Genomic DNA, 22,463 nt, shown 5'->3' with positions numbered 1-22,463 from the left:
CCTGCTGTGGGTGTGGCTGGCAGTCACTTTGGGGAAGCTGTCGGGTTTACAAAATAACCCATGAGGAAGTTACAGAGCTTAAGAAATCCCCCCGAAATTCCCACCATGCTTGCCCCCTTCCCAGTCACCCTTGGGGCCTCCACAGTGCAGTGGTCCATGTACAGCAGTGTCATTCTTCCCAGGAAGACACAAGATGGATCCTGGGAGTCCCCCAATGGAGAGCAGGCTGACAGTAGCAGGTATGGGGTAGTGGGGAGACCCATAAAGCTGCTGAGAGGATTCAAGTTCACAGGGGACCAGGCCAGGGGTGCCATGTCAGGGAGCCCCACCATGGGGAAGGAATGACCATGTGAAAACCCAGGCTGGTGCTTGGGAGGCCAGCCTGGTCCAAAGCACCCCGTGGTGCCCTTCTCTGGTCAGTCTCCCACCAGGGCCCAGAAGCCCAGGACAGCACCTGGCACATTGCTGAGACATCTGCGGCCAGGGAGGCAGTACAAATGGATGACCACAGTTCAGCAAACCCCTGCTGGGGGCCACAGCTCTGCCTGAAGCTCAGGTCAGCTCTGGTGGCCTTGGCCTCTTACTCGTCCCCTGCCTCCAGGCTGTGGGCTGTGGCACAGAGCTGTTCCGGGGACTCCCAGACCCCCCACATCGAGGCCAGTGTGCGAGGCGCATAGGGCAGCTTGCTGGTGGCCAAGGGACAGGAATGCAGGTGCCAGGGGCAGGGCCACCTCTCAGCGCGCCTGGCGGCCCTGGGGAAGCACAGTGCTAACGGGCTCCTTTTCGCAAGTTCTGGTTCCCGCAGTGGGCCCGGTCCACGTCGTGTCGCTCGAGTCATCAAGGACTATGGCGGCGGACTGGACACCTCTCTCGCGGCCCCCTCACCCGAGGCCAGCCCACTGGGTTCGCTCGCCCTGGCCATGCGGTCCGCCAGGCCTCGCCCGCCCCGAGGGGCGCGGTAGGGCAGGGGGTGAGGGTTAAGCTGCCGTGGAGGAGGCCGAGACGCCGAGGCCAGCGCGGACAGGAGTCGGCCCCTGCGCCCCCCCTCCCCTCGGCCCCCCTCCCCTCGGCCGCGCGCAGGGCCGGAGCTCCGGGGCGGCGGCGTGCGCGTGCGCGGTGGCGTGCGCGTGCGCGGCGGCCGCGCCTGCGCACTGAGAGGAGGTGCAGTGCTGCTCGGCGGCGCCGGCGCCGGTCCGTGCGACCATGGGGCGGCGGGCGGCGGGGACGCCGAGGGCCAGGTAGCGGCGGGGCGGCGGGGCCCGCGGGCTCGGCCCGGCATGTAGACGCCCCGCGGGTGCGCGGCAGCGGCCGGTGAGTGCGCGGGAGCCCCGCCGAGGCCGCGCGGGTGTCCGGGCTCGGGGCGCCGGCCCTGCCCACCTGCCCGCCGTGGCCGCCGCAGGCGCTGGCCCTCCGCCCTGCGTTCGAGCGCGGCGCGGCTCGGGTTCGTGGCGGGAACTGGCAGGGGCCACCGGCGGGGCCGCGGCCGGGGCTCAGGCCTGGGGGGATGGCGTGGAGGGTCTGGGGTCGGGGACATCCTCGGGAGGCCGCTGGCCATCCTCGCGCCCTGGGTTGCTGGAGCCTGGACCTGGAGGCTCGATGGGCGGCGGCGCCGACCTGGTCCTGCGGGGCGTCGCTGGGGGCCGAGGGGCTTTAGCGTGTGACCGCGCAGGGGACCCGGACCTGGAGGAAGGCGGTGAGCCGAGGATCCCGGGCCGTGCTGTCTGGACTTCGCCAAAGTCACGTGCTAACTTGGTACCCAGCCTCCCCAGAAAACTCGAAAGTTCCCAAAGTCCGCGGTGAGGTTTCCACAGGCAGCGGCCACGCGCGGCCCAGGTCAGCAGGCAGCCGCCGGCGCGGCCCTTTCCGCTGCCCGGTCCCGCTCGCTCCCTGGTACCGCGGGTGGATGCGGGCGCGTGCCACTCACCTACCACCCCAGCCCTTTTCTCTTTTGAGACAGGGACTCACTAAGTTGCCTAGGCTGGCCTCTAACGTGGGTCTGGCAGCCCACCGCGCGGGCCCCTTTTCTCCCAGTTGTGGAACAGGGCGTGCCCGGCACCGCTGATGGCAGTCTCCTTCCTTGGCCACGGACCTGCCTTCCTTCCCTTCCCTTCTCCATAGCAATGGGATTGCTTTGGCTTTGATTCTGGATTACAAGTTATTTTTCCTCTCTTGTTTTGGAACACTCTCCATTTTAGCTGAAAACTTACTCATTCTGCGTGGCCTTGAGGGCAGTGCTTTCCAGGCTGCCTTCATTGGTGCTTGTGCTCGCAGGCTTACCTTGGTGTTATTTTAGTGCCTTCCTGGATAATGTGCTTCCTGCTCCAGGGTCTCCTCTTTCCCCTAGCCCTGAGCCCCTGGAGACTCTCCTGGGTGTGGGGAGTCTGCCCTCAGCAGTCACTTCTTCGCTGAGTTTGTAGCCCCTCCTGTGGCTCAACAGGTGTCCTGGTACAGCCTGATACAGGAGCATTATTGCAAAGTGGCCCCTCTACATGTTTCTGGTATTTCTTCTTCATGAGTTTGTGCTGCTAAAGCAATTGGCAGTCCTGTTGTTTACATGAGGTTTGTTTATGGTGCCCAGAATGGCCTTGAACTTGGGGTCCTTCTGCCTCTATCTCCTCCCAAGTCTGGATCACAGGCATGTGCCACTGTGCCCAGCCAGATGGTTTGCCTAAGGATGCGGATGGCCTCAGTCTTGATGACCTCAGATCTGTAGGTGGGACAGTTCAGCAGCAGAAAGCAGTTTTTCAGAGGCCTCGCACCTTTGGGAGGGACCTTGAGGTGACAGGAGGACATGATTGTGACCATAGGGCCTCCTCCAGCAGCCCCACTTTCCACCTCCACCTACTGGTAGTTACCACGTGCATCTGGCCTTTCTGGACGGGAAGGTGTCACTTTGCAATTTCAGGACTCAATGTCCTGTTTGTACTGGTGACTTATCGTCTGCAGCATCTCCTGACCCATCACTGTGGGCCCCGGGCCGCTGCATGGGAACAGGTGGGTTAATAAAAGTAAGAGTCTTGGTTCTTTGGACAGATGGTAACAGTGGAGAAGGTGCAGGCAGGGAGAGGGTGCCACACACCCTGAGTCGGGGCGTCACCTGGCTCCCCATTGGGAAGCGCTGGTCTCAGGTTTTCCTGGATGCCCAAGGACGCAGCAGAGCCACCTTTCTAGAAAGCTGCCTTCCAGTTGTGGTCTTAGCTGGCGGGGTGCAGGCTGGGCCCACTGGCCTGGTTCCCATGGGCAGTGTGGTACACGTCCACCATGTCTCATCTCTGCCAGCCCAGCCTTGTTGCCGGGGGAGTTCGTGTTCCTGAGGAGCCTCTCCCCGTCTCTGTCTCTGGACACATTCTCTCACGTCTGCTAGCTCAACACTGGCCTGCCCCCCAGCACTCTGTGCTCTAGTCGATGGGTGCAGCTTTTGTTCCTGTCTGTTGAACCTGTGTTTATTGGCACCTTGGTGTTTTTCCTCACCGTTTCGTATTGAATTGTTTGTTTTGTTTGCAATGCCGGGGTTGAACCCAGGAGTGCTCTACCACTGAGCCACATCCCCGGACCTTTTTTAATTTTGAGACAGGGTCTTGCTAAGTTGCCTAGTGCCTTGCTAAGTGGCTGAGGCTGGCTTTGAACTTACAGTCTCCTGCCTCAGTCACCCAAGCCTCTAGGATCACAGGTATGTGTCATCATGCTTAGCGCCATTTTTATTTCTTATTTTGGGACAGGGTCTTGCTAAATTACTGAGGCTGGCCTTGAACTTGCCATCCTCCTACCTCAGCCTCCTGAGTTGCTAAGATTACAGGCTTGTGCCACAGTGTCTCAGTGCCTGGCTGTATGAGTTCTTCATATTTTTTTAGATGTTGATGGACCTTTATTTTATTCATTTATTTATATGCGGTGCTGAGAATTGGACCCAGGTCCTCACACCTGCTAGACAAGTACTCTTACCACTGAGCCAGCCACAACCGCAGCCCCAAGTTCTTGATTTAAAAATTTTTTCCCTAATTTTATTGATGCATTGTGATTATATGTAATAGGGGGATCCCTTATTACATATTGTACATGTACACGGTATAACGGTATGTATGAATCCTTTATGAATACTTCATTATTATGCTTCAATTTTTTTCCCAATGAAACTTCCTAACTCAGAAGTCGCATTTAGATTTGTGTGCTTTGAGGAATCAGAGCACACTTGGATGGAGTCAGAATCATGTTCTTTAAAAATGGTTAACAGTGGCAGAGTGCCTCCCTGGCATGTATAAGACCCTGGGTTCCATCCCCAGCACCATCAAAAAAAAAAAAAAAGGTTAGCATGCCAACAAACTTGAATTAAATGTGAATCTTGATTCAGAGTTGTCAAGAAATACACTGTAGAGATGACTTAAAATCTTAAAGCTAGTTTTAGTATTTAATATGAGTCTGAGTTAGTTGACTGCTTGGTCATCAAACTGGTCTTTGCAAGTAAATATTACAGAGCTTCTGGGTAATGAATCCTTACTGACCGATGAGCAGCCAGGCCTTGCTGGTTTTTCCTCTTGGCCTGTTAGCATTGGATCAGAACCTTTTGCCCACACGCACAGTGCTGCACCATGCCCATGCAGTGCAGCCTCCATGAAACCCAAGGGCAGGGTCCAGAGAGCTTGGGAGGGTCCTGCAGGGCAGTGCTGGGTCGGTGGGAGGCTCTGCGCCCCTTCCCCGCGCCCCACCTGTGCGTGTCTTCATCTGCGTCCTTGGTGGTATCCTGTGAAATAAACCAGTGGATGTTTCCCTGAGCTCTGTGATCCGTCTGAACGGGGAGGGGACTGGCTGGAGGCCTGTCAGTCAGAGGCACAGGCTGCTGCGTGGTTGCTTCTCTTTCTCCTGGAGCGATGGAATTCTCCATACCCTTCCTGGGGCACAGCCGGACTTGGGGTGCAGGTTCAGAGCTGGTGACCCGGGGCACCCCAGGTGATTCAGCTGTGCCGCCACATGGGGGCGTTTCTGTGGGTGGGCCTCCTGTGTGGTGTGCTCCCCAGCTGTGGTCCCGAGTTTGGTTGGCCAGAGCTTGGGATTTATGGCCTGAAATCGCCCTCCGTGACCCCACGCTGCTGGAGACGGGTGGTTGTGGCACTTTCTGGGTTTAGAAGGAAGTGCACCAGAGGCACAGTTCTGAGTCTGTGTGGCCATTTCCCCCAGGACCTTTGGCTGGCTCTAGCCCTGTGCCCCTCTGTTGGGTGTCCCTTCTGTGCTGGGTCCTGTTGTCCAGTGCCCACCAGGGTCAGGATGGGCCTGGAAGCTTCTGGCCGGGGGCAGCCCTGGCTCCGTCAGGAGGGCGTGCCTCCTGGCTGCGGTTCCTGCTCCTGTGGTGCCCTTGGACTTCAGCTGTCGGCTGGCTCCCTACTCCACTGCTGTGACCCGGCTTGAGCCCAGGGCCAGCCCTGCTCCTGCGTGACAGTCCCTCCCCAAGAGTCATGTCGTGAGACCCTTGGTCCTAGGCTGTCCTCAGAGCTCTCCTGTGAGGGTCTTGGTGGACCTCTTCCTCGCTCAGCTCAGGGTGGGGGCAGCACCCTGTCGATGGAGAAGAGCTTTGGAAACCAAGTGTGGCTTCCAGGCTGTCGATGGTCTTTGAGGAACCAGGTGGTGACGGCACTGAGAACCTTCTGGTTCTGCGACTGGCGCGTGTGCTCTACCGTGCACTCTGCCCCTGAGCCACGCCGGCCTGGCCGCTTGGGGACATGGCCCTGTAAGCCCTGCCTCCAGCCTCACTCTGCTCACTGGGTTCCTTCTCCCTGGTCTCTCGTTGCCTGGTTGTGGATGCTTGATGGTTTGCTGAGCACTGTTTGGGGTCCCTTGAAAGACACTGTGGGACCGTTGACAGTGACACGTGCCCGTAGCCCAGCTCTACAGGATCACAAGTCGAGGCCAGCCTGTCTCAAAATAGAAAGGGCTGCTGCGTGTCTCGGCAGCAGAGCACCCTGCACCCAAGTCCAGAGTCAAGAGAGAAGAGGACACTGAGTGAGGGAGTTCTGGAACCTCCCAACAGGCGGAGACCACAGGCAGGGGCAGGCTGGGGTGCTGCAGGCTGGTGCCGGACCTTGGGTTCTCGTTGGGTCTTCCATGGAGGAAGAGGGACACGAGGTGTGGTGCCAGAGCCAGGCTGTGTGCCCACGAGGGCTGCGGGACACTCGTGCCAGTGGAGTGGCACCTGTTCGTTGGTGCTGCTTCAAGTGGGAGCCTCCTGGCCTGTGAGGCAGCTTCTCCCCGCTCCTGGAGGAGCGCTCTGAGGGTCTCAGGTGCCCTTGGTGCTCAGGAGGTCGGATGAGGCAAAATATCGAGGTGTGAGGGTGTGAGGAGGAAAGCAGCTCAGCCAGACTGACCAGGAACAGAATGTGCGCCCCACAGCCACGTGTGTCCTGTGACCTGCCTCCTCCGCCACACCCACCTGCCTGTGGCCACCACCCAGGTGACCCATGGGCGGATCAGGCTGTCTCGATCCAGTCATTTCACAGTGAGCGCCCCTGCCTCGGCACTCGGGGAGCTCTGGGGGCGCCTCGTGTTTCAGACACTGAGGCGGAACTGCCATCCCGGGTCTTCTGCTGACTTGTTCTGCTGCCGTGGGAGCACTGTGGGCTTTGCTCAGCTCCCTTGCGCAGCGGTGCTCCCCATCCTCGCCCCTCAGCCTCCGTCCAGAGCCTTCCTGCCTGCTCTCTTTACCGGCCCCTCAGGTTGGCGCCTTCCCTCTGCTCTCCATCTGGTCTGGGCCTCAGGTCAGTGCCTCGGTGTCAGTGCCCAGTGCCGGCCGTGCAGACGGAGCTCTCGTCTCCCTCCCGCCTAGAGAGGAGTGACCCTTTGGCTGGAAAGTGCCTCTCCGAACTCCCTAGTCATGTTCACGTAGGGTTCCTGGTGCTGCCCCAGGCTGGGCTGCTGAGTTCGAGGCCAGAGCTCAGGGAGTCCCCCAGGAAGAGTAGGGCCAGGGCAGGTGGTGTGTTTGGTCAGCTCCAAGGAGAGGGAAGGATGCTGGTGAGGCAGGGTGCTCCCTGGGAGCTGCATTTAGCAGAAGTCGGATGAGGGAACAGCACATAGAGCTTAGCGTACGCCAGTCTGTGTGCCGTTCCACGCCACCAGTAGCAGGAAAGGCAGTGCGGCCCCGGTCCTGCCCCGTCCTGCCGCTGGCCTTCTGCTGCCCTGCGCATCTCCTCAGGTGCTTGTCCATGCCTGACCTTCCGAGGGGAAGTGTCTCTTCAGAGCTTTTCCTCGTGTTTCTTGGGGGGTTTGTTTAATGAATCGTGGAAGGTTTTTTTTTTTTTTAAGAGAGACAGAATTTTTAAATATTTAATTTTCGGTGGACACAACATCTTTATGTTATTTTTATGTGGTGCTGAGGATAGAACCCAGCGCCCCGCGCATGCCAGGCGAGCGTGTTACCACTTGAGCCACATCCCCAGCCCCTCGTGGAAGTTCCTTACGTATTCAAGTCCTTTATCACAATGTGCTTAGCAAACTCTTTGTCTGGGACTTGTATATTTTTTGGCTTTTTTTTTCCCCTTGGTGATACTAGGGATTGGACCCAGCATCTGCATGACCAGTCTCTGGCTTCAGGCCCAGCACAGCCGCCCGGAATGCGCTGTGGTTACGGGGTGCATTTCTGGGCTCGCCGCTGTTTCCTTGCCTGAGATCTCTGGTGCCAGCCCTGCTGTGTCTGGCATCCGCAGCTGCACAGCAAGGCGTGACGCCAGATGGCACTGGACTTCCACCTTGGTCTAGTTCTGAGTTGTTTTTAAGGTACTCTGGACCTTTCACCCTGCTGCTTGAACAGCAGGCTCTGACTGACAGAGCGTGTAGAGCCCTGCTTGGGTTCGGGGTTGGGGGGAGTCTGTAGGTGGTTGTTGAGTGGGCTCTGCCACGGGCATGGGGTGCACTGGCCGTCCCTTTGTTTCTGCCAGCTGTGCCCAGGGCCTGCACTGCTCCTGTGGGGCCTGCTGTGTGGTCGGTGGTGTCTCAACCCCAGGTGCTCTCTTCCTGCGTCCATGGGGTGCTCTCCTGGTCTGCCTGTTGGTTTGCCTCCTGCAGACCTGCAGGCAGACTCACCTGCTCGGTGTGGCCGTCTTGTAGATACTTGTAGGTGCTCTGTGGCTTTCCAGAGAGAAGTCCATGTCTGGTGCGTGCCTGCTAACTGCCTGTGCGCCCCTCTTCCTGCCGGACTGTGCTGGCTCTGGCCTCCAGTGCACCGATGGGTCCAGATGGTTCTGTCTACAAGTTTTTGTAGGTCTGATTTTCAGTAAACTCCAGGAGGATATTGACCACAAGAGCAGTGCTCTCCGCTCTAACTACATGTTAGCCTGGTCTGTCGACAGGTGAGGCCTCACCCTGGTCCCTTGGAGAAGGTGAGACCTAAGAGTTGGCATTTTTTTTCTTTTTTTTTTTTTTTTGGAAGGACCTCAGGCAATTGTAAAATGTACCCAGAAGGAGAGCCAGCTGCGAGGACTCAGGGACTGCCCCACCTCTAACCTTGATGCTGCCCCTTGCCAGCGCCCCAGGTGTCTTGGCTCGCGGACTGCAGTGACTGACGCCCAGCGTTGGCGCCAGTGGCTGATGTTCCTGGCCCTGCGTGGCCTGACCCCGGGGTGGAGGGTGGAGTCCTGCAGACACACCACCTGGTCAGGCCACCCATGGGTGTTTCCCTTGATCACCTGCTGAGGCCCCATCCCCAAATACAGCCCTGCTTGGCCCGGCAAGGCCAGTCCAGTGGCCTCGGCCGGCCTAGCACCTCTGCTGCGGCGTCCTGGCTGGCGGAGTTTTCTTCTGTAAGGAGAACACACCCTGGGCTACTCTGCCCAGCCTCCATCCAGCCGTCCAGGGCTTCCTGCCCGCTGGAGGCCAGCTGTAGGACCCTGTTGGCTGCTCTCCCCTCTGCCCCGTGCCGAGCCTCAGGGTGTCCTGCCCAGTCAGGCTGGCCTGCGGAGGACAGGGGCTGTCGCCAAGGCCGCGTGGGCTTCTCTCATGACCCCCTGGTGACTTGAGGAGAAGCCTGCCTCCTGATGGACCCTCTGTGGAGATTGTGGTTTATCGTCGTTCAGTTCCTCTCCAGACCCTCTTTTCCTTGTCTTCTTTCCTGAGATGGGACTTGGGTGTGAACCGCTGAGCTGCAGCTCCTGCCCTTCCGTCTTTTGCCTTGAGGCAGGGTCTTGCTGAGTTGACCAGGCTGGCCTGGACCTTGCACCCTCCTGCCCGAGTGGTGGGACAACAGGCTTCTCTGTTCTGTGGGCCAGTTCCTGCCACTGGCCCTCCCTGGCTGGCTCCGCTCCATGTTGGCTGAGATCAGGTGGCTGGCCACTTCCCACTCGACAGCTCTCGCACAGCTTTAAGGGGCCGGTGCTTGGGGCTGTGTCTGCTGCCACTCATCCGCTGATGGTGCACCTGTGAGTTCTGTCTTGGCCTTGACCCCTGAGCTGGTTGGGAGAAAGTTCCAGAAATCGTGATTGGTAAGGTTGCTGTCCTTAGTTCCTGGCCTCTGCTCTCCTGAGCCTGCTGCTGTGGTCAGAGGTGCAAAGCTCTGCCCTCGCTGCTGCCTGGAGCCCGGGTTTCCTCTGTGGCTCTGACGCTGGTCGGGCTCATCCTCTTGGCAGGCCTGCCGGAGCCCTTACAGCCTTCCTGGGCTAGGAGGTCATGGGCGAGGCACTCGGCCTTCTCCTCTCCACTTGGCATGCTGTGCAGTCCACCGAGTGGCCTTTCATTTCAGGCATCTCCGCTGGCCATGGGGCTCTGCCCCTGGGCACGGCATCCACCCCTGAGCCCCTGGCCTGCCCTGTGATGCAGCCGCCATTGCTCTGTTGTGGCCCCCACTGGTTATTTTTTTCTGCTTTAGCTCTCTAGGTTCACTCACAAGCCTCAGGTGGGCCCCTGAGTTCTTGAACATCTTTGGGGTGGAAGCAGCCCATTTTCAAAGCACTTGGGTACAGCGGCTGGGTACAGCGGCTTCTGGCGCTCATTCCCTTGGAAGGAGCGTGTGGGCAGAACAGTGGGCGCGCCCTGCTCCACTCCACATGGCAGAGGAGGGGCAGAGGGAGGGGTGCGCGCACGTGTGTGTGTGTGTGTGTGTGTGTGTGTGTGTGAGAGAGACACACACACACACACACACACCAGGGCAACTTCACACCGACTGACTCTCTTAATTTCATTGGATCAAGGCGTCTGCTTTTCTGGCAGAAGTTCTCGTTTATCAACTATGGAAATGGAACAAGAGAAGATGAATGTGAGTAAGGAGCTGAGCCCAGACGCGGCCTCGTACTGCTGCTCAGCATGTCATGGGGACGAGGCCTGGAGCTACAGCCGCCCTGTCCGGGGTCGCGCCAAGTCTCGGAGCCTGTCGGCCTCACCTGCCCTGGGCAGCACCAAGGAGTCCAGGTAGGACTAGGAAGGTGCTGCAGTGTGGCTGCCGCACTGCACAGTCCTTCTAAGCAGGTCCACACTCGCCACAGGCTGGGCTGGGTGTTGCCCGGGGAGCTGCCTCCGAGAGCAGAGCAGGGTATGTCCAGGGCCACCTGCAGCTGAGCCGTGTCTGTCTTCTTTCCACCTGGGAGCCATGCTGGGGGCGCCGGCTCGGTGGAGCCTGCTCAGTGCAGGGAAAGAAGGTGGGCAGGGCTGAGGTACCAGCCTCCTGTGCTGGGCCAGCCCTTCACGTCGGGGACGTGGGTCTCAGGTGCAGGGCCATGGGGCCCTTTCCGGTGGCCTGCCCTGGTACAATGTCACCCATACAGCAGCACTCAGGGCCTTGGGAAGGCGGCCTGATGAGCGCAGGGTTCCAGTGGCGCCTGGGGTGTGGCTCTCAATCCTGGGGACAGTGATTCTGGTGCCTTTCATAGAGAAGCCCGCCAGGAACCAGCGTGGTCTACAGCCGTGTCCGTCCCGTGTGGGGTTGGGGTGTGGGTGAGGCGCAACTCTTTGCATGCATTCTCCAGGGTCGCAGGCCACAGGGCGGGGGACCCTGGGTGCTGCAGCCTGTGGGTGACCTTGAGTGATGGAGTCACCTATGGAGAGGTCATACTAACACGAGAGCTCTGGTTTTTGTATGTTGGTGTTAAGATGCTTAAACAAAGCCAGCGTCTTGAGAGTGGGGTACAGAGCAGGCGGCTTGCTTGGGCGCTGGGGACGTTGACAAAGCTGTGTACCTCGCACCATCGACCTGAGGAGGGAGTCTCAGTCCCGCTCTGGTAGGGCAAAGCACCCCATGAAATAAAAAGCCCACATCTGTTCAGGGAGCTGAGGGGCCTTCCAAGACTCTGGTGGTGGGGTGGGGAGGGGACAGCTGGGGTGGGTCCAGTGGGCCGTGGGTGCACACGCATCTGTGTGCAGCAACAGGGCAGTCAGGCCTCCACCCCGGGCTGCACCCAGCTCTGCTGAGTTTTTATTTTGAGACAGGGTCTCACCGAGCAGCCCACCTGCCTCCTCCTGCCTCAGCTCCCTTTTGGCTGGGATGACGGCTGGCTGCCCCCTGTTCCCGTGGACTTAGCACAGCACACCTTTTGTGTGTCCACGGGACTTTGAACCATGAGAGTGGTGAGGGTCTGGGCAGCCTTTTTGGGGTCCCAGGGTGAAGTAGCGTGGCACACAGCTGTTCTGAGGAACAGAGAGGGAAACTGGTCGTCCACCTGGCCACCTGTAGTCTCTGCAGGCACTGGACCGTCTTTCCAACAACCTTTGACCTTCCCAGCCGGAGTTCTGTGTGATAATCTGCATGATTTTTAGACTTTTGTAGACAAACCTAGAGCTTAGTCCACAAAGGCCCTGGCACCCAGGTGACCCCTCTCCGTGTCAGCATAGGCCTGGCCAGACTCCATGGCCCGTAGGCGGCCCATCGCCCAGGGCAGGGCAGGTCTTTTATCTGCATCAGGACTGGGCAGTTTGGGGAGTCGTGGGATGGGCAGTGGAAGGTGAGCGACCTTGCAGGTCCTGGTCCTCTGGCTTGGTGACAGTCACCTTGGTGCGTGAAGGATTGTGAGGCCTGGAGGCCAGGGAGGGAGCCTCCTGAGGAGGGCAGTCATGGTGCTGCCCACCATTGCTGGGCAGGTGGGCAGCCCAGATGCAGCCCCCCAGGTGATGGCCTGGAGCAGGCCCTTTGTCGGGGTTCAGCTGGCCGAGTCCCTTTTCGGGGACCACGGAAGTTGGGCTGCTGAGCTCATTCTTTCTGGGGACCAGGGTGCCTTGGAGCTGCAGTCTGGCCCAGGTCCTCCAGGTGGCACTCACTGGTTCTCAGGACGTGTCTTGTTGTGAGCTCAGCCTGGGGCCGGGGCCGGGGCAGGACCTCTGGGCTGACCCTGGAGGCGGTGGTGGCTGCTCAGGCTCACGCCATGCGTGTCCTCAGAGTCTGACGTGACTGCGTGTCGCCAGCTGCACACTGCTCTGACGGCAGCCCTCTGTGCCCCTGCAGGAGGACACGCTCTCTCCATGGGCCCTGCCCAGTGACCACGTTTGGACCAAAGGCCTGTGTGCTACAGAATCCCCAGACCATCATGTAAGTGTGTGGGCCAGGGTGGGGTGTGTCCTGGGGTGCTACGGGGAGAAGCCGGTACCTCCCAGCCCTGCTGAGTTCCCAGCCCCTGAGTGGCAATCTCCTCTAGTGGCTTTGGAAAGTGGAGGGATGAGCTGGGCACTGCCTAGCCTGTGGACTCTGAGCCCGCGCTGGCGTTGGTTGAACCTCGGATGCCCCCACTGAGCTGCACCACCAGCCCTTTTTATTTTCTATCTTGAGACAGTCTTGCTAAGTTGCTTAGGACCTTGCTGAGTTGCTGAGGCTGGCCTCAAGCTTGGATCCTCCTGCCTCAGCCTCCCAAGTCAGGTTGAGTGGCGTTGCAGTGAGAAGCTGGAGTTGCTTCTGATTCCAGTAGTGAGAGTTCTGGGCATGGGCTGCCCCGTGTCAACCTGCTGGCTTTTCCTTCAGTCGTTTCAAAATGCAAAGGTGTGGGGCAGGGCTGGGGCTCAGCGGTAGAGCTCTTGCCTAGCATGTGTGAGGCACTGGGTTCGACTCTCAGCACCACATAAAAATAAGTAAATAAAATAAAGGCCTGTCAGTAACTAAGCTGTGTATATATGTGTGTGGACTGCAGAGGTGTTAGCTGGCTTCCCTCCGTCAGACGTAGCTGCCTGAAGGATGCCTTGTCCTTTTCTTTCCTGGTGCTTGGGTCCAAATCTAGGGGCTCAGCGTGCCAGGCATATGCCCTGACACAGGGCCACGCCCAGCCCAGGGTCCCCTCCTCGCTGTGCTGGCTCTGCTGCTGGCCCACGTGCCCTGGAGGAGGCAGGCTTGGGAGTGTGCCAGTCAGCGTCCCCCAGCCCGCTAGTGACAGCGCCGCAGTCCAGCTCTGCGTGGTGTTGACGGAGCCAGTGTTTGCGCTCTGCGTGGTGGTCTGGCTGCGGGTAGGGTTTGTGGGAGGGAAAAGCCAAAGTGATCTGACATTAGCGTTTTGACCTCCAAGGGTCAGAGCTCTGCTCTTCCCACCTTCACCCTGCACCAAGGTGCTCCTGGAGTTGGGGAGCACCCCGCTCAGGTCTCCGTCCCGCCAGGGCTAGGTCACATGCCGTGCTGTGTGGGTCTGCCATGGGGCCGGTGGCTGTGTCGAGGGTGGTGCTGTGCCTGGAGGTTGCAGGTGGACTCGAGAGTGGAAGCCGGGAAGTTGCCTGTGGATTGTACCTTTACGGCACTGGGTGAGGGGCTGGGCTGGCCAGCTCTGGTGTCCCCGGGGCTGCACTGTGCCTGCCGGCTCGGTGCTGCAGTGCCACCTGGGTGAGACACCTGGCCCACCTCCTGGAACTGCAGCCTGGGGACAGCAGAAGTATGGGCCCATCACCTTCAGCTTGTTGGAGGAGCTGCTTTACAGACTGGAGTGGCCTGGCAGTGCGGATCCCTGTGACGATGCTGTCACCTTCCTGTCCATGAGGGAACTGCAGGTCCCCGGGGCCCTGGCGTCACCCCACATGCTTTCCAGGAGCTGTTCTTGTACAGTTTGGACTGGGAAGATGGTTCTGAGCCCACGTTTGCTCCCCAGCCCTTCCGCCCAGTGGTTCGGATTGCACCCTGCCCTGTGTGGACTCTTAGCGGCCTCCCGTAGCCTTGAAGTCTGTCCTCTGCCCAGCCCGCCCAGCCTTCCAGACCCCAGCTACTCCAGAGCCCTGCCTGGTGGCGCACCTGCCTGTCACTCCCTGTGACCAGGGCTCCATGTGGCCCCACCCCTGGCTGCCCGAGGCCCTCCTGGCACACCTGTCCAGGCTACTCACTTAGTGGCAGCCCTGAGGGGGCTCACCACTGCCCAGCCTCCCTTAGCCAGCAGTCACCAGGGCCAGGCGCAGAGTCGCTGTCCGAGCCATGTGTTTTCCTGTGGCCTTCTCAGGCTGGGCTTCAGGATGGCCTCTGAGCCATTTCCCAAGGTCAGGCCTCCCCAGGCAGGTGGGCCTGGCAGGGTGGAAGGTGAGCACCCAGGGCAGCCTCTTCTCTGCCACATGGAGGCTGTCATGCCCTAGCTGGGGGCGGGCTCCACGGCCATCCTGTCTGCACGCCTTCCCGGGCTTCACAGGGGCAGGGGGTGCTGGGGTGCACACCCTTCCCACCTGCCTACCGTGTGTGTGCTCTGCTGTGGCGTCACTGGCACCTGAGGGGGTGTGGCCAACAGTCGGTTCACCTGTGGGCCCCCAACTCTCACCTGCAGCTTTTGCGGGCAGGCAGGGCTGAGGCTTCACACCACACCTGCACCTGTGGGCCTGGGAGGGTCAGCACCCCACTGTGCAGATGACCCAGCAGGAAGTCGAGAGACTGATTTATGGTCACGCAGAGGGCTTGGTGCCCAGGCCATGTGTGATGACACTGCTGGTCACGACACGGGCTGGGCCCAGCGAGGCCTCAGGGCTGGAAGAGTCTTGATGGGGCTGCCCAGGGCAGTTGCAGTAGGAGCGGGCCTGCTGGGCGGCCACGTGCGGAGCAGGGCTCTCGCCACCTGACAGGGCAGAGGGCTGTGAGCATCCCACACTCCCTCCTGGAGCCTCTCACCCGCCCGAGGCCCACGAGCAGGCCTGGCCAGTTGCGCAGGCTGCAGCCGAGGCCGAGCTGGGCAGGCTGGCGGCCATGGCACTCCGCTAGGAACAGGTAGAGTGGGCCTCTTACGTGGATGGAGGAGCGGGAACAGCAAGAAAGCCACCCCACTGTCTTGATTCTCGTCATGTTGGGAAGCTCTCTGAGTCGCTCTCTGAAGACGTGAGTCCTGCGAGCTGCCCTTTGCCTTCAGCTTGAAGCGTGCAGAGCTGGCCATGGGGCGAGGGCATGTGGAGCTGGCGGTGAGGGGCTGCTGCTGCACACCCGCCTGCAGCAGACGGAACCAAGATGCTGTGGATATGCAGGCTGCCCCCTGGAGGGTGGAGGTCACCTCATAGCTGCAAGAGAGGTGCGAGCAGGTGGTGAGGCTAAGAGAGGGTGCCATGAGCAGCCCCTCGTCTCCCAGCAGTGACAGGACAAGGCCAGGCACTGCTGCTGTGGTTGGTGCTGTGCAGCCTGGCTTGAGGCTCTGTGGTGGGCTCTCGCTGCCCATGAGGCACGACCTGCTGGAAAGGGGCTGAGGCAGGCAGTACGGCGCCAGGGAAAGTGCCAGCTGCCTGTCATGCCTACCGTCTGCAGCTGGCTCTGTGGCACATGCAGTCCACACGTGCCCCAGGCACTGTAGACCAGGGCGGTTCCTGGGACTGCTGAGTTGTAGAAGAGCCTGCTGGTGGCCCTGCCTCTGGAGGACCCCACCTGCCCCTCAGCATGCCGTGTGAGGAGTCGAGCTGGTGCGCTGAGGCAGCAGAGTGGAGGGCCGTGGGCACTGGGCAAGCAGGGCTGCCGCCACCTTCTGAGCAAGCAGCCTTTACTGTGACCACGAGGGCCAGCCCCCTCACCTGGTGGTGTCATCTGTGCAGGAAGCACCGCTGTGTCCTTGGGGCCAGCCCTGGAGTGGGTAGAATCCCAGCCGACTGGGTGGGGCCGGTGTCCTCGAGGGGCTGAGGGCTTTCCTGGTTTCCTGGCCTCTTTTCTTCATGGGTTCTGTGCACAGGCCTGCAAAGGTGAGTGGGGGGGCCTGCAGGGACCTGGCTGAGCCCTGCAGGTAGCAGGCAGGGCAAGGCAGGGTCTTTGGGTCTACAGCAACCGAGAGAGTAGATCTGCTGTGCCCTGGTGCTGGCATCTGTGCCAGGCTCCCACAACCACTGTGCAGTGTGTGTGTCCAGGAGGCGCGGCCCCTCAGGGACTCCTCCTCCAGGGCCAACGCCTGCTGACTTCTCTCCTCCCGCCAGGCACATTCAGGACCCTGCGAGCCAGAGGTTGACGTGGAACAAGTCTCCAAAGAGCGTGCTTGTCATCAAGAAGATCCGGGACGCCAGCCTGCTGCAGCCCTTCAAAGAGCTGTGCGTGTACCTCATGGAGGCAAGTCGGGCCGAGGAGGCCTCCTGTGCACACTGGCAGGCAGTGGAACCCCGTCCCAGGCGTAGGCAGCAGGCGCGAGTAGGGGACCCTAGAGCTGGGGGCCCACAGACAGGGAGCTCTGTGGAGAAGGGTCTGAGGCCAGGCAGTCCAAGCTAGAGGGTTGTGCCCGCTCACCCTCAGATGGCAGAGGGAAGGCACGGGGGCCACTGCCCAGAGGGCGGCACCCTCCTCGCCCCCCACTCCAGTGCTCCTCTGTCCTGCCTCCCCAGTGCTGCTGCAGTGTGGGAGGTCGGGCTTCGGAGCTGGGTGGCCCCTCACTGCCTGTCGCACGGTCCCACCAGCCAGGTCAGTTTTAACCAAAGAGCCTTCTTTTGGTTCACGGTTCTGGAGATGCACTGTCCAGGGCCACATCTGGCGATGGCTGCCTTGCTGGCCAAGTCCCAAGGTGACACAGGGCACTATGTGGCAAGAGGCAGCACACACACGTGGTCTCTGTCCCTCAGAGCCACCATGATTCAGCCAGGGGCTCCGCCCTGCTGGCTGCTGACCCAGATCCCCTCCAGAGGCCCCTCCTATGAGTAGCACCGTGGAGCTCAGTTTCCTCCTGGTGCCCGAGTGGGGGTGAGCCTCTACCCGCGAGTCCCGGGGACAGGACACAGGGTGCCTGGTTCCAGAGCCACTGGAGCAGAAGGCGCTGAGGCCTTGAGCGTGGGAGAAGCAGGCAGGCAGGAAGTGGTTCGCCACCCTTCCCACCCGGGTCCCAGCCCTCCGGGCCACCCTTCCCACCCCGGTCCCAGCCTGCCCGGCCTGCAGGAGTGCTGAAGGAGCAGCGTGGTCCGGGCGGAGCACACGGTGGGCTAAGGTGCGTGCTCCGCCTCACGTCCCACCTCCAGGAGAACAACATGATCGTGTACGTGGAAAAGAAGGTGCTGGAAGACCCTGCCATAGCTTGCGACGACAACTTTGGGCCTGTGAAGAAGAAGTTCTGCACTTTCCGGGAAGGTGTGCTGCAGCCCCTCCCCCGCCGTCCCCTGGCTGTCTGCTCTGGGCACGTGGGTACCCAGAGGCTCTGACCGCTGCTGCTTGGTTCTGTCTGCTTCCAGATTATGACGACATTTCCAACCAGATTGACTTCATCATCTGCCTGGGGGGAGACGGGACCCTGCTTTACGCCTCGTCGCTCTTCCAGGTGAGCTGGCTGTGGGTGCAGACCCCGGGTGAGAGCTCCTGGCCCAGGGTGGCGAGCTGCTCTGCCTGCCTACCCTGGGGAGACCAGTGTTCTCCAGGCCGTTGTTAGCAACAGTGCAAGCCGCACGGCTGCTGCCACCTGGTACTCGGCAAGGCCGGGGCCCGGGACTGCCTAGCCCCGCTGGCAGGAAGGGATGTTGGTGGGAGACAGTGCCCAGGGCGGCTGCAGGTCCAGATGGGACAGCCTTGGGGACAGCTGGTGTGGCCAGGGCATCAGGGCAGCTAGGGGGGTGTGGTGCAAGGAGGCCAGGGGCCAACTAGAGCCCTTGGGCCTCACCCCATGCAAGGCAGGACCCAGCCCTCGGGCAGCCTCCTTCAGGCGAGGAGGCCTGTGGAGAGCAGCTGGACGTGGGCAGGGCAGCCTCCTGGACGCCAATGAGGAGCCCAGAAACTTGCTGGGGATGAGAGTAAGGGGCACAGAGTGGCCTGGGACAGAAGGGAGTGGTCCCATCCTACATCAGAGTGGGCCTCTCCAGGGCCACAGGCTGCCCTGTTGTGGGGACCGTGGCTTCTGCTCACCCCATTATGTGTAGGGGCTGTCAAAACGACCCCACGCTGCCCTGCCGCCACCCCAGGGCTGCCAGGTCTCCTCACCCTCCAGAGCCTGCGGGGCCTGGTCTCCCGTGTCAGAGCCCTGTGGCCGGCACTGCCCACTTCTTTCCTGTTCTGTGACCAGAGAGCTGCTGGGTCTTGTTTTTCTTATCAGCATTCCCAGCCACCAGGGCCAGCGGCGACCGCTCCCTCTAAGACTGCCCGTGTGTCTCAGGACCACTTACTCCCCTGAGCACCCCCCACATCCAGGGCCCCTCCCCTGACCACCCCCACTTCCACAGCTGCCCCGCAGCCACACTGTGCTGTCTTTGGAGTGCAGGCGGCCTGGGGACAGGGCTGAGTCCCCAAGGCCTGGCCATCTGCTACAGCGCGGCTGTGCCTCTGGGGCAGGCTGGACTCAGCGCCCGCCCTCCTCTCCACAGGGCAGCGTGCCTCCCGTCATGGCCTTCCACCTGGGCTCCCTGGGCTTCCTGACCCCCTTCACCTTTGAGAACTTCCAGTCCCAAGTGGCTCAGGTGATAGAAGGTAAGGCCAGGCGGCCTGGGGCTGGGGGCAGAAAGGGAGGGTCTCTGCGCCTTCGGGTGGACCCCGACTCCCTGGGCAGGGCCCTGCTGACCCCACTGGCCCCCAGGGAATGCAGCTATTGTTCTTCGGAGCCGGCTGAAGGTCAGGGTGGTGAAGGAGCTCAGAGGCAAGAAGATGACCGTCCACAATGGACTCAGTGAAAATGGCCTGCCAGCCCCAGGCCTGGACCCCGAGGTTGGGAAGCAGGCCATGCAGTATCAGGTCTGTGGATGCCCCTGCTGATCTGGCCGTGTCCTTCCTGTCCTGTGGTCTGGGGGAGTGGTTGGGGATGATGGAGGCTGGACTCCAGGGTGCAGGCCCCGGTGGTGCGCTGCAACCCAGGCCCTGACACCCTCCTTGAGTGCAGTGGCCCACTGTCCCCTCCAGGTCTTGAACGAAGTCGTGATTGACAGAGGCCCCTCCTCATACCTGTCCAACGTGGACGTCTACCTGGACGGACACCTCATCACCACAGTGCAGGGCGATGGTAAGGCTGCGTGCCCCCTGCGTCCTGAGGAGCTGTGAGGCTGGACAGCAAACCCGCACCCTGTCCCTGCAGGAGTCATTGTGTCCACCCCGACCGGCAGCACAGCGTACGCAGCGGCAGCGGGAGCCTCCATGATCCACCCCAACGTGCCGGCTATCATGCTCACACCCATCTGCCCACACTCACTGTCCTTCCGGCCCATCGTGGTCCCTGCAGGAGTTGAGCTGAAGGTCAGGGCCAGCACCCCTCTGCCCCTGGTAAACCAGCTGCCTCTATAGCCTTGCCCCCCCCGCCCCCCCCCCCACGGTGCTGATCATGGAGCTGACCATGAGGCCATGGCCTCAGGATCCAGGCTGGCTGGTGCCCCTTGGGAGGCCAGTCCCACCTGGCTGGGGCTCAGATGGGCCTGAGAGACCTGGGCCTCAGGGGAGAGGGCCCACACCTGTCCCTGTCTCTGTCCCTGGCAGCAGAGAGAGTGGGCCAGCCTCCCACGGGGCACCCAGCTGCATTGGGAAGGGCCCTGTTGAGTGGGGGTGGCCAAAGTGGCTCCGGGTGAAGAAAGACCCTTCTAGGAGTCCCTACCACAGGTCCCTGCCTGGGCTTTGGCCTCCTGGTCCCCAGCCCCAGACATCCATGAAGTGCCTGGTGGCAGAGAGGCTGTGTCTGCAGGAGGCCCTGGAGCTCACGGCCAGGCCGACGCTTGTCCCTTCTCAACCTCTTCAGATCATGCTGTCACCAGAAGCTAGGAACACTGCATGGGTATCCTTGGATGGACGGAAGAGGCAGGAGATCCGCCACGGAGACAGGTGTGTGTGGGCTGGGGCCTGACTGCCCGGGGCCTGTGGCAGGGTGGCCACATGGTGCAGCAGAGGGCCTTCAGCAAGCCTGGGCGTCCCTCCGCACAGCCATGGTGACCGCCCACCACTGCTGAACCTAGGGTGACAGGTCCACAGCTGCACCATCTCAGGCAGCCGCTGGGTCCTCCAGGGCATCTCGCCCCTCAGGCCACCTCCTGGGTGGGCTGTCCAGCATGGGGAGGCCCGTCAGCCAGGACTGGGACGGGCCAGGAGGCTGGTGAGGGTCTGCCCCCGCTCTCTTGGGTGCTAGGCGCAGTGTTGCTGGAGTGGGTGGGCTCACTGTGGGCGCAAGGCCCCGGGCTGCTGGAGTGGGCGGGGCTCACCGTGCACCTACCCGGGCAGCATCACCATCACCACCTCCCGCTACCCGCTGCCCTCCATCTGTGTGCGAGACCCGGTGAGCGACTGGTTCGAGAGCCTGGCCCAGTGTCTGCACTGGAACGTGAGGAAGAAGCAAGCTCACTTTGCAGAGGATGAAGAGGACGGGGAGGACAGCTAGCAGCACCGGGCAGTGCCCGGCCTCGCTGTCCCACCACATCCCACCGCGTCCCACCTGCCGCCTGCAGCAGGGGAGCCCGGTCTGCCTTTTGCCGACCAGATCAGCTTTTTACCTTTTCTAATCTGACTCTTTTTCATTTCTAAAGTACAGTGAGAGCCGTGCTGGGCGCCCTGCAGCCCCCAGCAAGGCTCTTGCGATTCCAGGTCGGGGACTTTCCATAAATCAGTCTTGAGATTCAGAGGGTTGGAGAGGATTGATCTGTCCTTCCGTGTTGAAATAAATGCCTCAGCCCAGAGTCTCCTTCAGGTGCGATGCTTCTCCCCTCCGCCCTGTGCTTCTGGGGCTCGGGCACCAGGGGCTCTGCTGTCCTGGCTTCTGGGGTAGCCACACGCCCCCCAGGGACCGCTCTGAACCTCCTGCAGCAGGGCGGCTGCGGCAACTCCCAGAAGGTGTTTTAACCCTGTGCGTACTTTCTAGAGACTCTTCTGAACTTTCTCAAGTGCTTATGTACATATTTTCTTGTACACACTTTTGTGTAGATTTAGAGGGGGACCGTCCTGTAGTCCAGTGTTTACATTGTGTCCAGCCCCGCGCTAATGGTCCAGGGTCCAGGAGAGGAGCCACTACTTCTCAGGGTGGGGCCCCCTGTTTTGAGGCCATGGTGAGGGTTCTGAGATGATCTCCTCATGTGGGGACAGCGAGGCCTGTTGGAAGCAGAGCAGGAGCGGCAGCCCCGGGGCCCTGGGCCGTGCCACGGTGTCGGGGGTCTCGTGTCTCGAGGCTCCAGCTCCCCTTCATCTGCTGACCTTCCTCAATGGGGCTTCCAAGGGAAGGTGCCCGTCCTGCCGCAGGAGGCCTCGCAGGCCTCACATTGGGCAGAAGGGCCTCCGGGCCTGCTGGAGCACAAGCCCCTCGTCCGCGTGTCCCTTACCTCCTACTCCTCCACCCCGGGAACCTGGTATGGCCTGGGCAGGGGACCACAAGCCAGGGTGGGGCTGGGGGCCCCAGGGAGGCAGCCCACTGGTGCAGCTCGCCACCCAGCGTGGGCTGGTCTGCAGCCGCGAGTCGCGTCGTCTCCTGTTGTCGGTGTCTTGACACGTGTTCCTTGCTGAAGGCCTTACTACTGTTTTCAAATCCTTTCAATAAACAGACTTGTTTAAAACAGCTGGGCTGAGCAACAGCCTCTCTTTGGCTTTTGGCAACCAGTTAAGGACTCTGGGACATCTCCCTGGTGGGTGGGGGCCGGCCCCCCGTCAGCCCTATCCAGGGCCTCCCTGTGCTGGATGCTGCCCCCGGGCTGCTCCCCCAGCCTGGCTGTGCATACAGCCAGGAGGGAGCCCAGTCCTGGGACCAGGTGGGTGCAGGTAAGCAATCAGTGGTCAGCAGTGCGCTCAGGGTAGAGCAGCCGTGGCAGCACCATCAGTGGGTCCAGCTGTCGGCCCCTTCACACCCACCCTTGCAGGCCAGCTCAGCCTCCCACTGGCTCTCTGGAAATGTGGAGGAGTGGACCTCTGTGATGGCCACTGCTGTGGGCACAGGGACAGGTACCTAGTACCTCGCTGCCCAGTGGCTGGGAAGCAGGCTGGCTGTGGCCTAAGAGCACTGGTCACGGGTTCAGTGCTGCAGAGGCCCCAGGTGCCACTGACCACAGTGAGGCAGGTGCTGCCCTGCCCCAGGCCTGCAGGCCTTTGTGGCCACCAGCACTCGGAGGCAGGGAGTAAGCCCTGCAGAGGGAGGGCTCGCCAGTGGTGGGGTTCCCACCCCAGGATCCTGCCCCCCAGCCGAGGCCTTTGACCTCAGGGCCTTAACCTTCCTGCCTGGGTGGGCAGAGGCCCCAGA

At 61.3% G+C, this 22,463-nt stretch overlaps 1 protein-coding gene across 1 annotated transcript; it reads left to right on the top strand.

The window, feature by feature from the left end:
* The first annotated feature begins 1,222 nt into the window (after nucleotides 1–1,222).
* Nucleotides 1,223–20,919, top strand: Nadk (NAD kinase). Its single transcript, XM_026414890.2, has 12 exons — nucleotides 1,223–1,311; nucleotides 10,164–10,380; nucleotides 12,404–12,487; nucleotides 16,288–16,417; nucleotides 17,311–17,419; nucleotides 17,521–17,606; nucleotides 18,640–18,742; nucleotides 18,849–19,003; nucleotides 19,169–19,268; nucleotides 19,341–19,498; nucleotides 19,992–20,074; nucleotides 20,468–20,919. Exons 2-12 carry the CDS (start codon nucleotides 10,202–10,204, stop codon nucleotides 20,622–20,624), a joined length of 1,344 nt encoding a protein of 447 aa, XP_026270675.1. The 5' UTR covers nucleotides 1,223–1,311; nucleotides 10,164–10,201; the 3' UTR covers nucleotides 20,625–20,919.
* Nucleotides 20,920–22,463: the final 1,544 nt, after the last annotated feature.

Source organism: Urocitellus parryii, chromosome 11 (genome assembly GCF_045843805.1).
Source record: "Urocitellus parryii isolate mUroPar1 chromosome 11, mUroPar1.hap1, whole genome shotgun sequence".
NCBI lineage: Eukaryota > Metazoa > Chordata > Mammalia > Rodentia > Sciuridae > Urocitellus > Urocitellus parryii.
The sequence above is the reverse complement of the archived record's forward strand: the minus strand, read 5'-3'. Positions and strand labels throughout refer to the sequence as shown.

What these genes read in the sequence shown, in the direction of transcription:
- Nadk (XM_026414890.2), top strand. Translation starts at nt 10,202, where the DNA reads ATGGAAATGGAACAAGAGAAGATGAATGTGAGTAAGGAGCTGAGCCCA. An exon ending in TGTGCGTGTACCTCATGGAG is followed by an intron (nt 16,418 to 17,310) that starts GCAAGTCGGGCC and finishes TCCCACCTCCAG; the next exon opens with GAGAACAACATGATCGTGTA. An exon ending in GAGATCCGCCACGGAGACAG is followed by an intron (nt 20,075 to 20,467) that starts GTGTGTGTGGGC and finishes CTACCCGGGCAG; the next exon opens with CATCACCATCACCACCTCCC.